The sequence below is a fragment of the Phoenix dactylifera genome, chromosome 2 (assembly GCF_009389715.1).
Source record: "Phoenix dactylifera cultivar Barhee BC4 chromosome 2, palm_55x_up_171113_PBpolish2nd_filt_p, whole genome shotgun sequence".
NCBI classification, from domain to species: Eukaryota; Viridiplantae; Streptophyta; class Magnoliopsida; order Arecales; family Arecaceae; genus Phoenix; species Phoenix dactylifera.
In genome coordinates, this window is record NC_052393.1 from 11,673,864 (window position 1) to 11,688,122 (window position 14,259).

General features: G+C 44.9%; 2 protein-coding genes across 2 annotated transcripts; one reads left to right on the plus strand and one right to left on the minus strand.

The window, feature by feature from the left end:
• The first annotated feature begins 1,540 nt into the window (after positions 1-1,540).
• LOC103715208 (cytochrome P450 89A2-like) lies at positions 1,541-3,225 on the plus strand. The gene has a single exon (XM_008802764.4). It carries the CDS (start codon positions 1,546-1,548, stop codon positions 3,070-3,072), a length of 1,527 nt encoding a protein of 508 aa, XP_008800986.2. The 5' UTR covers positions 1,541-1,545; the 3' UTR covers positions 3,073-3,225.
• Positions 3,226-8,961: 5,736 nt separating this feature from the next.
• On the minus strand, positions 8,962-10,598 carry LOC103708477 (salt tolerance receptor-like cytoplasmic kinase 1). The gene is made up of 2 exons (XM_008793410.4): positions 9,952-10,598; positions 8,962-9,862 (listed from the first exon to the last, which is right to left on the minus strand). The coding sequence occupies exons 1-2, from the start codon at positions 10,409-10,411 to the stop codon at positions 9,180-9,182; spliced, it is 1,143 nt and encodes a 380-aa protein (XP_008791632.1). The 5' UTR covers positions 10,412-10,598; the 3' UTR covers positions 8,962-9,179.
• Positions 10,599-14,259: the final 3,661 nt, after the last annotated feature.

Genomic DNA, 14,259 nt, shown 5'->3' on the forward strand with positions numbered 1-14,259 from the left:
CGGGTACGGCCACGTCAGGGCATAGTGGGGCTCCGCTTTGTACGGCTGATGCAGGAGATCGTGGAGCAGCATCGGATAAAGCCGTTGCAGGGAGTAGTGGAGCAGGAGGCCGCGGCGTGCCTCTGGGGAATAGCCTGTCGTTATCAAGAGATCTCCGACTCGGGGTCGGAGCGCTGGATCAAGGGGCAGCCGACTCGGGGTCGGGCTGCGGAGCCGAGGATATCCGACTCGGGGTCGGATTGCTGGATCAAAGGGCAGCCGACTCGGGGTCGGGCTGCGGAGCCGAGGACGTCCGACTCGGGGTCGGAGCGCTGGATCAAAGGGCAGCCGACTCGGGGTCGGGCTGCGGAGCCGAGGATGTCCGACTCGGGGTCGGATTGCTGGATCAAAGGGCAGCCGTAGTCTTCCTGGGCGCGCGTGCCGGTCACGTGGGGCATGGCGGCTTAGTTCCCCCGTAACAACTCTAGCTAGTTTATTCTTGGATCTTAGAGTAGAATTGTAGCCCTGGCTACAATCTACCTTCTTCTCTTTTGAGTACGACGAATAATTTCACTTCAACGGCCCACCGAATGAAGAACATCGAATCTTCTTTTATACCTGAGCCATTTCAAAAGACTGCCAAAGCTCTAGAAACTCCCTCCCACACAACAGAAGCATCAGATGGCCTCTCCCCGTCAACCAAAGCTCAATTCATACGACTCGCTATTAATTTCCCAAATGGCATGCGGACCGGGGCTGTATCCTTCGTGCGAACGAAGGGTTCGCCTTCCTCCACGCGAATCCACTGTTATGCACGCGGAGAGGAAGTTTGGAGTGCTCTGAGATCTGTGTGGAGAGTGATCCAATGGTGGATTAACGTGAAGGAAGGAGAATCTTTCTTTCGCGTGACGGATACAGCCCCGATCCATGGCATGTTCCCGGTAGTTATCCATTTCACCAAGAATCCAAGACGGTAGTGTCTCTAGAACCACGCTCAACGTTGACAATTCTTTACTTTGAAATGGGCTTCCCCAGTCCCAAGAGACGTAAATGGCCATCTTTTTTGACTTTGAACGGTAATCGGTATCATGCATCAGCCATTGCGTCAGAACCAATTAATACATGTCAACTCTCTACTCTCCCTACCAAACCAAGACTTTCTATCTTCATCTCTAGATGAATATTCGTCTTCATTCATGACTAATCAACTATTTGCAAAATTTCTTGCACAAATAATCCGATTAAAAGCTCAATTTTTGAATTATACAATCAAAAAAATTTGTCTTGATAATGCCAGAGAATTTACATCCTATTAATTGTGAGCATTCATATATATACTTCCAAGCTAGAAAACAACCTCTAAGTTGAGTGCTCTATAGCGCTCTAGAACTCCTCTGGCTTCTAGAAATGCTTTTGTGTTTAGCCACCATTCCCTAACCAAACGAATCCCCACACGCCATCCTTATATGGAGAGAGAGATGGAGTAGACTAATCTCTCTCCAATGTGTATATATATATATATATATATATGAAAGACACCCTCTCCTACCCAAACAGCCTAGCACAATGGAGACTTGGCTCCTAGTCTTCCTCTCCCTTTCCTTATGTGTAGTCGTCAACCTCCTCCTTAACCAAAAACACAAGAAGCGGCTCCCGCCAGGCCCGCCCGCCGTCCCGATCCTCGGGAATCTCCTCTGGCTCCGTCGCTCCTTCACCGACCTCGAGCCCCTCCTTCGCGACCTCCACGCCCGCTACGGCCCCATTGTCACCCTCCGCATCGGCTCCCGCCTCTCTATCTTCATCTCCGACCGCCACCTCGCCCACAAGGCCCTCGTCGAGAATGGCGCCGCCTTCGCCGACCGCCCCGCCCCTCTCCCTGCCACCCGTTTCATCAGCTGCGACCAGCACAACATCACCTCGGCTCCCTACGGCTCCCTTTGGCGCCTGCTCCGCCGCAACCTCATGTCTGAGACTCTCCACAACTCCCGCGTCAAGCTCTTCGCCCCTGCCCGCCAGTGGGTCCTTCACGTCCTTGCTGCTAAGCTCCATGCCCATGGGACCGAGAAGTCTGGCGCTGCCGTCATGGAGAGCTTCCAATTTGCCATGTTTTGCCTTCTAGCCCTCATGTGCTTCGGTGAAAAGCTTGACGAGGAGAGCGTTAGGGCCATTGAGGCCGCACAGCGTGACCTCCTGCTCTACGGCCGTCAGCTTGGAATTTTCAACTTCGTTCCGGCCATCTCAAAGCACTTGTTTCGAAACCGGTGGAGCAAAGCTATGGAGATGCGGCAAAGGCAGAAGGAGATATACCTCCCTCTGATAAGAGCTAGACGGGAGCATAAGCTAAAGAAGAAAGAAACCGAGGAGAGGTTTGTGCACTCGTACCTTGACTCCCTGCTCGATATCGAGCTCCCGGAGGAAGAGAATAGGAACCTCACGGAAGATGAGATAATCGTCCTGTGCTCGGAGTTTCTCAACGCCGGGACCGACACGACGTCAACCGCGCTTCAGTGGATCATGGCGGAGCTCGTGAAGCACCAAGAAGTGCAAGCGAAGCTATTGGAAGAGATCGAAGACGTGGTGGGCAAGGAAGATGAGGAGGTCAAGGAGGAAGACCTTCAACGGATGCCGTACAATAAGGCGGTCGTCATGGAAGGGCTGAGGCGGCACCCGCCGGGGCACTTCGTGCTTCCGCATGCAGTGACGGAGGAGATGACAATTGAGGGGTACACGATACCAAAGGATGCAGTGGTGAACTTCTTGGTGGCGGAGATGGGACGGGACGAGGAGGTGTGGGAGGAGCCCTTGGAGTTCAAACCGGAGAGGTTCTTGGATGGTGGGGCAGGGGAAGGGGTTGATATAACTGGGACTAGAGAGATTAAGATGATGCCGTTTGGCGTGGGGAGGAGGATCTGCCCCGGACTTGGATTAGCTATGCTGCATTTGGAGTATTTTGTGGCCAATTTGGTGAGGGAGTTTGAGTGGAAGAGTGTGGAGGGGAAGGAGGTGGATTTGGCCGAGAAGCCGGAGTTCACCGTCGTGATGAAGAATCCGCTGCGTGCTCGTGTGATTCCTAGGAGGAACGCATGCAACTGATACGCTGCTGGCTGCTGCACTTTGATGGCTTTTTGACAGCTTCATTATATTTGTTCATTATTTAATATTTGCATGGAATAAAGTGAGACGTGCGTTGGCGATTTTATTTTTATATAGTAATAATTACTACAGTAGTTATTCTTTTGTCTTTGATCCCAGTTGACTTTGGTGATTTTACTCCGAACCTAAGCAATACCAAGCGCATGGATGATTTATATTATCAGCATTTTCATATCATTTTCAAGAATTTTGCGTTGGTTTCTTTTCATTTCTTTTCCTTTTGGAGAGTTGAGTCCCAATAGAACTCCAGGAAGATAGAATAAAAAACATTAAGTAAGATAAGTAGTAGGAATGAACGAACATATTTCAATAAAATAAAAATTTTTTCTTCTCCTATTTTTGATTTTTTATAATATAAGAAAAAAAGTGGAATTCTAGGCTTTTGAACAAAACATGCCTCTATAGTTTTAAAGGCTTTTGTGGTAGAGAGGTGTGAGCTGAAATCCAACCTCAGATTCTGTCCGTCCGAAATCGGCCTAAGTTTTTGGACTCGGCGGCCTAAATAGGCGATAGTTATAAACCTAATGGAGGCCTACTCATGCGAAATTGACCCGGTCAACCAGCTCAGACAGGGCCAATAATATCCCACCACATGTCGATCAAATAAAATAATCAAGAAAAAACCAAGCAAGCCCGTATCGATCTGGCGCTCTCTCGCTCCCCTATTCTTGCTCCTCCGCTATGACCGACCACCATCGACGATGCTCCGGCCCCACCTCGCAGCGGCACCCTGTGCGCCTACGTCCCTTAGCTCTGCGCCCACTGCCCTCCTCCTCTTTCTCTTCATTCTTTACTCCCGCCTTTCCTTCTCCCCCTTCACCCCCAGCCTCCACTCCATCTTTCCCCGCTGCCCCGTCCATTCCTCCTCCTTCGATACCGCACCCCTCTTTGATGACGCCAACAACGACGCCTTCGACGTTGTCGATGACGAACGCATTGATGGGCTCGACATCCTTGATGAGGATGATGATCGGCTTATGTGACTGATCCACCGCAAATGATGCTCTGCCCCCACCCTACGTACCTGGTAACCCCCCGCCTACAACCCTTATCTCTACCCCGCCTCCGCCACCCTCCTCCTCCTCCTCCCCTTCTTCATCTTCCACTCCCGCCTCTCCTCCTCCCCCTTGCACCCTGCTCGGCCACCGTTCCAAGCTTGCTGCATTCCTCAAGAAATCTCACTCCCTCGCCGGCACCATTAATTGCTGCGCCCCAAGGTCCTCGATCTGCACTCGCCTCTGCATCATCCATTGTGGCCCCACCGTCAACCCAGCAGTGATCTAAGCCACCCACGCCGAGCTCAAGCCCATCATGTTCGGTGGTTGGATGGCCAACGGCATCGCCACCAACGTCTAGCTAGCTAACCATCACCGTTGACTTTGAGAATTCCCCAGCTTTTTTGAGGGCATCCTCGGCTTCAAGCTCATGGACCACTGCTGCTCCCAGTCCCTCCACTTCGGCACCTACATCCTCTCCAAGATCATCACCTCCATCGACCTCGCAGCTCGCCCCTTCCATGTCCACCACCCTACCGCCTCCACCTCCTCAGCATCGACGAGTTCTAGAACTGGCCTATTGCAATTCTTCGGCAAGCTATAGGACTTGTTTTTTTTTTTTAATACTTTATTTGCTGGACATGTGGCAGGTTATTATTGGCTCAGTCTACAGCTGAGCTGGTAGACTATTTCTAGTGTTGGCGGAGTGAAACCTAGAAATTGCTAGGTTGCAATATGTATTTTTCAAAATAATATTATAAGAGAATAATGTAGAAAAAAACTAAAAGATTGAATAGCCTTGCGTAGATCGTGGCGGCAGTGGATGCGATGTGTTCGGATTGTATCTGTTAGAGTAGGAAAAGGGGATGCGTCCTCACAAGAGGTATTATCTGCTTTGGGGTTAGGTCACCCTCGGGCCTCTTCGGCTCTTTGGGGCGTAATATGCCCCTCACGGTTTTGCCCTTCAAAAGGCATCTTCTGAGGAAAGGAGTTTTTGCCCCTCCATTTAAGGCACAATCCTTTCCGCTACTCAACCGATGTGGGACTAAGTCCTGAGCTCCTCTATTTTTAAAATATTTAAACCAATTAAAATTTAGAGGACTATGTTGGTTTTATTTTTGAAAAATTATTTTTTTATAAATAAAAAATTTCTATAATCTTTCGTAAAAGATTTAATTTTTGAATAATTTAAAGAGAAAAGGGCAACTTATACACGCACATCTGTGGTCACCAACCCACTTTCCTCAAAGTCCAACGTCTAGAGCTTTATGGGATGCAATTTCCATTTAAGTAAAAAGATTTGCTTTTACATATCCGATATGGAACTAAAAAATATATTTTAAAGCATTTAAGTCAACTAAGGATAAGACTGGTTTTATTTTAAAATTTTAATTTTTTTTTTGGATTAAAACTCCAATATTTAGAATTTAACTTCTCCCTACTCGTACACGCCAATTCTGCCAAGACCCATTTCTAGTCCTCAAATTAAACTTTATGCGGCATTGTTAATTACTAGGAATATTCTGATATTTTTAGGGACTATTCCAAGAAAAAATATGAAAGGGTTCAGAGAGTACTGTTTCATGTTATGCCGATACATTCCTCCTTTGAGATAATTGATCATCTTTCTCGATGGACTTGCCATCTTCATGGGAGATGCTTTTCATTTTCGCGTGAGCTAATTAATTGCCGTGTCGTGTTTAATTGTACGTACGTGAACGCTCTCCTCATTTTCCCTTCTCTTTGGTGAGAAGGTTATAGAATACCTTCTTTGAGAGAAGGACAGGGAGAGCCCATCAGAAACTTTTAGAATATTAGGGTAAGAATAGGGTGCTGATATCGTCAGGTTTATAAAAATTCCAAAGTGTATCAGATCAGCATATATTCATGTTAAATTCTCTTTTTTTGAGATGACTGGGAGATTCCAAAAAAAATTTAGAATTGGATATTGATCTTATCAGGTTCATAAATTTTTTAAAGTTCTTAGACCAGCAATTAATTCAAAAATTTAAGCTGACAGAAAAATATCGATAATGTATATCAAGCTTAACATCTCCCGATGCATCCAGCATGGATCATGCACAAGGAGATCAGATCAGGAGGAGATGATAGCCAGGTGCACATAGATATATGATTCAACACAGATGCAGGAAACTAGACCTAGGGTTATAAAAATTAAATAAATAATTGGTGTGGAGATGACTTCAACTTATGACTTCCAATAGAACTAATCAATTAATCTCAAACTGGATATTGGTATATGACAACTGGGTATGTACACGATCTTCTAGGCATATGAAATGCATCATACATATGAAGACAGGACCAAAAGCAAGATGACAGCCAAATGTACATACATGATCCAACACACTCATGAAATAGATCATATTGATCACATCTAATGGCTCGAATTATCGATGCAGAATCCACGTTATCTAATATAGATAGGATTGGATTTGAGTGGAGATATGTTCAAGTGTAGCCAAATCCAGCTTGCTCTCTCTCTCTCTCTCTCTCTCTCTCTCTCTCTCTCTCTCTATATATATATATATATATATATATATATATATATATATATATGTGGATTCATTAAGCAACATCAACTATTATATCTAGTTCTTCGATTGAATAAATCACAATAGAATTGAAGTACAAGGTATCCCAACCAATCAAATACTGAAACATAGTTGCAGTCGTCATCTGTATTATCTAGAGCATATTGATCCTTCTAGGATATGCCTAGAAAACTAAAAGGAAAGCAAGGTGGGGAGCAAGCTGGTATTGGAAGGCAAAGGACATGTGGAATGTTTGCTTAAAGCCGTCACTACTCATAGGAGAGAGATGCATGCTAGGCTGGTGCCCTGCCCACGAGAGCCTTTGCTGGAAAGCGAACAACCTGCTTTTCGAGCTGCAAGTCATACCTTCTCACGTGAGAAGCACGACAAGCGGATGTAATTAATTTTGAGGTGGCATGAGGGAACTTCGTCTCCTTGCAGCAGGAGTGGAGCGGAAGACTAGTGGGGTTTTTGATCTCTTTCTAAGCTGCAAGCCTGCAAGACCCGAAAGTAAGACCACGTGCCCACATGCAAGAGACTCCCGTTCCCATGTCCGCATGCACGGGTTGAATTAAAGGAGGGGGCGCCAAGAATTTAAGTTCGAAACTGACCCTTATCTGCGCACCAGCTCATTAATAGGGCCAGAGAGAGCGCCATTACTCTGAGCCATGAGCGTTCATTAATAATGAATGGTTCTCGACTAGCGTCCTCCACAGTGCATGACTTGCATGGTAAAATACTGTACAGCGCTCGATAGTTATGATCAAAAGTTGGACGGTCATAAAAAAATAATAATAACAATTATATATATCACATAGAATGCATCACTCTTAATAGCTATTCATATTTTAATAGCGACTATTGCACGACACTTTGCGATGCAAACAACCACCAATATTAGTTCATATCGTCCTTCTAATCCTTTTTAGGACCTGAAGTCATGCTGATTGTATGTTTAACAAGAAAGGATGCAAGAGTTTAGCTAAAGGTTAGTTAAAGAGTGGACTTTTGGCATAGAGAACTTGAAGGTAAAGATTTCCCACTGTCCTGCCCTTGTAAACAACTGCTATCGATCGTATAGGCTTAGGGCAGGTACAATTCTTGCTACTGCAATTCTGGATTCTCTTTCTTAAACTGTCCACATTCATCTTAGAACCTAAACAAACTACATAAAATGGGCCAGCTGACAGCCAGTACCAATACATGCATGCCTGCCTTCTGATTATTAGTTGAAAAATAAAGAATAGAAGGTAATTAAAGAGAGAACTTCTCAAAAATTAAAAGAAGCAGATGATAGACTCAGCATAAAGTCCTAAAGATTAAAAACGAATAAAGCCCTCACAACTTGGTCGCTTCCGCCACGCAAAGTTGAAAACCAGAAAACCTCAGGAAGCTTTCCACGCTGCTTGGTTTCCATGACGGATTCATCCGTTGGGCTGTCACGATCCATATCCATCTTTTGACATATATTCACTCTCATCTGATGCCACTCATTTATCACGTTCTCCATTTTTTAGTCACAAAAGAAAATGGCATGTCCATAATTCGCAACTCTATCGTAAATTTGGCCGTTCATTTTCTAATCAATACTGTGCAGGTGGGATGTCATTGGCAACATCCCAATCTCAAAGGTTTTACAACCTTAAGTTGCATCGGTCACACGCTGAATTATGCAGGTTGTGGAGCAAGTTGGTAATAAAATGGAATGTAATAAAATGAAATAGAGGGACGCATGGAGAGAGTTCTAATTTCTTATAGTCTATTGTACTGCAAAAAAAAAAAAAAAAACTCTTCAAGGGTTGCGAAGCTTTATTTAGAGGTTATATATATGTAGTGCATTTAGTATTCAGTATATTTGATAGCATTCACGCAGTATTTTTCACACGAAAGAACGATCGTTCTTCTTTGCATCTTCACTCATTCACATATTTCGACGCATTTTAATTTTTTTTTTCTATATGCCCACATAGATCTTCAAATGATTGTTGCATGATCTAATAGTTGACATTGTGAATTGTTCTAATAGGTAGAAAAATAAAATTAAGGAAAGAGATAGATGGCCCATAATGTTACGTAGAGAAATCATGACCATGACTCCTCACCGTCCGCACCCAATCCATCTATAAACCTGCAGTGGATCATACCGAGACTACATTATCTCCGTCTAAAAAGGCTACATTATCTCCGTCTAAAAACAACGTTACTGCATCCACATACACATAAAACATCAGGTTAGCAAATCTCCAAAAATTCATGTGCTAAAGTTGTCGATTTTTCAATTCCCAAAAACCCTATGAGGCATGCTTTTTTTTAATTGCCAAAATGGATGATTTATATAGATTTAGGGCGAACACATCTAAAAAAGTCAAAAGTAGTACATTGCAACGAACCACTGCATTTGGTCTAAATCATGTGTTCCCCTATTATTGATCTCGTTGTATATACATACACACAGCTTCCTTTTCCTGCTACCGTTAACCTGAGATTATAAAGAAATTTACAAATCCGGATTGCCGTTTGATTTGGAAACAACGGCCGAGATCGACGAGGACGCCTTCTCGCCCATGACCCGCAGCACCTCCGCCATGGACGGCCGCAGGCTCGGGTTCTCCCCGACGCAGAGCGCGGCGAGTGCGGCCATTCCCGCGACCTCCTCCAAATCGTACTCTCCGTTTAATCTGGGGTCCGCCATCGCCCCCGCCCCTCTTCCTGTGTCCCGCAGCGCCGGGCCCATCACAGCCGTCAACAGCTGCTCCCTCTCCGAACAGAAGGCCTCGATTCCACTGATCAGCTCCAAAAGCAGTACACCGAAGCTATACACGTCGTTCTTCTTGGAGACGGTTCCGGACCGCAGGTAGTGGGGGTCGACGTAGCCGAGGGAGCCCATCATGGGGTGGGCCGACCGGGTCGAGGGCGGCTGGACCGCCGCCGAGAACCCCATCCGGGCGAAGCCAAAGTCGCAGAGTTTCGCGTCCAATCTTTCGTCGAGGAGAACGTTGGAGGCCTTGATGTCACCGTGCACGATCTGGAGATCGCACCGCTCGTGGAGGTACTCCAGCGCCTGGGCGAGCTGGTACGCGATCGCCACCCGCCGGCCCCACGGCAGCGCGCCGCCACCGCCGTGGAGCTTCTCGTGGAGGGTTCCGTTGGGGACGTACTCGAACACCAGAACCCCCTCCTCTGAAAGAGAGAGAGAGAGAATCCCCAGGTAAGCAGAGAAGGTTCCGAAATTTGCAAGAGAGAGCAGGTGACGGGTGGATTAGGCTTACCGCGTTCGTCGCAGAAGCCGAGGAGGCGGACGATGTGGGGGTGGCGGAGTCGGTGGAGGACGTCGAGCTCGATGCGGAAGGCGCGGTGGAGGCGCTCGCTGGAGCGGAGGACTTTGAGGGCGGCGAGGGAAGATGGGAGGGCGGCGAGGTAGACGGTGCTGGAGCCACCCTCGCCGACGACGGCAGACGAGGTGAAGTTACCGGTGAGGGACTCGATCTCGGTCCAGCCGAACCGGCGGGGGGCGGCATCGCCCTTGACCGGCTCGGGCTCCGGTCCGGGGTCGGGGCCATCGGCGACGCGGGCGCAGGCGGGGCCCAGCTCGAGGTCGACGACGTCGCGGCAGCCTCCGCAGCACGGTATCCTGTACCGGCGGAAGACGATAGCGTATGCGAGGGAGAGGAGGGCCAGGGACAAAACGAGGGCCGCCGAGGCGAGGCCGATAACTAAGGGGATATCCATTTGTTTTCTTTTAGGCTCACTCGCGGAGCTTCTGACGGGCTTTTAAGCCCGTCCCGCCGCCCGCCGCCCGCCGCCCGCCGAGGGAGAAGGGAATTAGAAGGCAAGAAACGGGGGAGGACAGTGGACGGATGGGGAAGACTTGGTGCCTATTTATGCAGGACTATGTGCTGATTCCACCAAATAGATGGGCTAACCGGAGATGAGCCCTTCATTCGGATGGGTCTTTCCGAGTGTTTGCTTCATTGTTTGTACTCCTCCCTTTGGAAATTCAGGGCACTAGGGTCGTGTTGGATGGGGAATCTGGAGAAACATGGGGTCCAGCGCAGGACCCCATTTTAGCTGACTGATTGGTCTGGTGAGATCGGAATTTATTTTCTTTAAGGCGGTTTGGTTTTCCTTTAGTTGTCACTGGCCCTCCAACATAAATGCCCCCTCTCAAAGGAAGATTTTGGGAAGCATACTTATTTTAATTACAGTAGAAAGTAAATTATTTCGAGGGTCGGGGCTCGGGCCTCGGGCCGGCTTTAGGATTTACTTTCCAAGCTTGAGCCTGATACTTAGCTTCGGATTTTGGGTTGGATCTCGGGCTTTCTGAATCCTCCTTTTTCTCATATTAAAAACTATAAAAAAATACTTACAAAAATTAAATACTTGAAATTAATTGGTAGCCTCATAAGTTTATGTTTATGGTTGTTCATAAGACGTGCTCGTGCATGGAAAAGAGTTATTAATATTTTTTTTTGGCCACTAAAATTGATTCCTAAGGCATAAGTATTATATATTGTATAAGATTCGGGCAAAGCCAAGATCAGGCCGAATTGAGCTAAACTCGAGCCCAGCCTGTCTTAATAGATGAGCTTATATTTCAAGCTCCGTCTAGTTCCAAAATGGTCCAGGCTCTAGCAGTCTGGGTAGGTTGTCCAACTCATGAATAGGACTCATAGGGAGAAAATTAAGAAAAAAGGTATGACTAATTAAGAAAAAGGTATTAATTGTTTTCCCAAAGAAAAGGGAATGAAACAAATTTAAAAAAAAGAGAGAGAGAGAGAGAAAATCTTAAGTAAATCAATGTTATGGTTGCTGCTCCCTTTGAACTGGCATTATGAAGTGAGCCATTAAATAAAAGAAAAGATATTGGTGCAAGGCATCCGAGTGACTCATATTATATAAGAGGGAGTCTCTTGAACCGTTTTGTTTGCACATATACCATGCTTTAGATGAGAGCCACCACGACACTATAACCGTAAAGTAATTTTTCTATTGTTTTCAATCTAATCATTAGCTTCACCGACGGAGGTGACATTAGACATTTAGTTGAAAAGCTAACATTTATAGCTGTCTCCGCTTTGGCACGCTAATGTTGTGGTGGAAAAGGAAGCTTTGACAGCAACGGAAAAATCCACTTCAACCAATTGACAATATAACAAGTCTCTAATGTGTTTGGAGAGCAAAAATGAGCCAAGTATTCTGATAAGGGCACTTGCTCAGATGGCCACTTTATATATACTTCATCAATTTTTTTCCTCGGCCATGTTTTACAAGATGAGAAAAACCGATGCTTCAGGATATTTGGGCTATGATGAGTGATGATGTGGTCTTTCAGACAAAATACGTGTTCAGAAAGGCAAACGAAGCTGCGGACTAAGTGACTTCGTATGTAGCCAGTCATTTTGGATGCACTTTTTGAGTTGAGAAAAGAGAGTTATCTAAAGCATTCCGAAATTTGTTGTTTTTTGATTTTATTGAATGTATCCATATTCGAACTATGTGGAGAGAGAAGAGAGGAAAAAAAAAAAAAAAAAAAAAAAGAAAGAAAAAGGAGGAGGAGGAGGAGGGAAGCTGAAAGCCAATCTTCCGCATTGAAGCTTTTAATGGGAACGATGAGATACTTGTCAAGGCAACACCCGGCACTTCCATTCCTTTAAAATTATCAAAAAATGAATGGCAGTACTTTTTTTTGGTACGAAAAAATGAAGGCCAGTTATGGTGTGAGGAAGTGCGAGGAGGCAGGGGAAGGATTCAGGAAGCTGACTGCGACTGGATACTGTCTCCTTCCTAACGTTAATCACGATATTTAAATGACACAAGAAAAAAAAGTGGTTCTGGGTTGGTGACATGCAACGGAAGCTGACATCCTAACCTAATGAAGTGCATGTTTTGTCTAATCTGAACTAAACCAATTTAGTGCAATGATAGGGACCACTTCTAATGTCCTAATCCATCTCTTATCTTTTTAAATCCACCAAGTCTGATTCGGGTGCACAAAACTCGTAGCCAAATGAATAAGAAAGCAGCGAGAAGTTTCACACATTTAGACCAGGTTTTAATATATGAACACATGTATGATTAAAAAACCAGACATGAAGGACATATTCCTTCAGCGTGAGAGCATTATATAAAGCAACCGCATGGGTATTTGGTTGACATGAAATGGTTTGTCCTACAGAAAATTTAGATTTCGGAGGTTGCATGTTGGCAGAGTACCCAGACAACATATCAAAGACCTGCAAGAAAGAGCAGCTAAAATGAGGACTTTGATGAGCCTTATGTTGGTCAAGAAGCTACAAAGACAAAACCTCCAGTTAGGACTCGAATCCAGAGAATTTGTTGGGGCAGGACTCCTTTACTGTGGAATCATATCGGAGCTTGAAGGGGACAGGCAAACATTTAAAGATGACACCTAATTTTTATCTAAACCAGCAAACAGAATAAGGATTTCTCAACCGATGATGTCGGTTTCAGTGAGCTAATCTTAGATTGACATTAGTTTGTTGCATAGTCTAAATAGATAAATAATCTACATGGCTTCCGTGTGACGAGCAGGGAAAATAATGAAACAAGAAAGAAAAAGAAAGAACAAGCTCATATAACATTTATGCAGCTCGATCTATTAACCTATATCCACGGGTGGAGACGTTGCAAAAGTTTTATTATAGGAAATCAAAGATTATAGAGTACAAAACTTTCTCACAAATCTTAGTCTCCAATACATCTTCTAAAACACTTAATTGCTTTCTTCTTTTAAGGTTACAAGAGATATATATATACTAGAGAAAGTTGATTCGAACTTAAACTGGTGTCCAATAATAATCAGGTTCGTCCAACCCGGGGTGGGAGACCTTTTTCTGGGGCAGTAGACAAAGGTTCGATTTTAGCTCTCTAATTCTTACAAACTCAAGACATACTCAGCAGATTCTATGTTTGAGTAGGCCTTTAACATATTGATTGGGGACCTTTATCAATCTCAACAAAGTGTTTTGTGCTTATTAATCTTTTTGGTGTACGTGATTGGATCAATTTTCTACTGCAAATCATCTAGGTCCTAATTTAAAGAAGTCATTGCTTCATCTAATATTGTATATATTATCTCCAATATCTCATAAGTGTTACCACATTGTGACTGCAATCATTCCTGTCACATTTCATGTGATTCTGAGCCCACTTCTTTGAGAGGGTAATGAGTTTATAGAATCCGAATCCTCTTCCTCTTGGGGTTGAATTAGAGATGTCTAGTTTCACAATCATAGCCATTCCTACGTCACACATAATAATGGTTGTGTATGTCATTGTAGTACAAATTGTACATGAGACAATATGCCCCATGAAACCGTGGGGTTTATCATTTATGCAATCATAGGATTTTGTTCAATACATAAATAACTATAGCCTGAGGATAGGATCACCTTCAAAGATAGGATCTCTTCATTTCACCCGGATTGGAGATGAGCCAAACTAGGGTTTATATATCTATCCATGTGGATACATATGAGATGAAATATTTCTCATGGAACAAGTGGATGGAGAAGGCTATCTTTGTCCACTAGAGTCATTAGCCTGCAAGTTGAATT

Coding starts and splice junctions, on each gene's coding strand:
- LOC103715208 (XM_008802764.4), top strand. CDS start 1,546: ATGGAGACTTGGCTCCTAGTCTTCCTCTCCCTTTCCTTATGTGTAGTC.
- LOC103708477 (XM_008793410.4), bottom strand. CDS start 10,411: ATGGATATCCCCTTAGTTATCGGCCTCGCCTCGGCGGCCCTCGTTTTG. Junction 9,863..9,951: donor CGGCTTCTGCGACGAACGCG/GTAAGCCTAATC, acceptor TCTCTCTTTCAG/AGGAGGGGGTTCTGGTGTTC.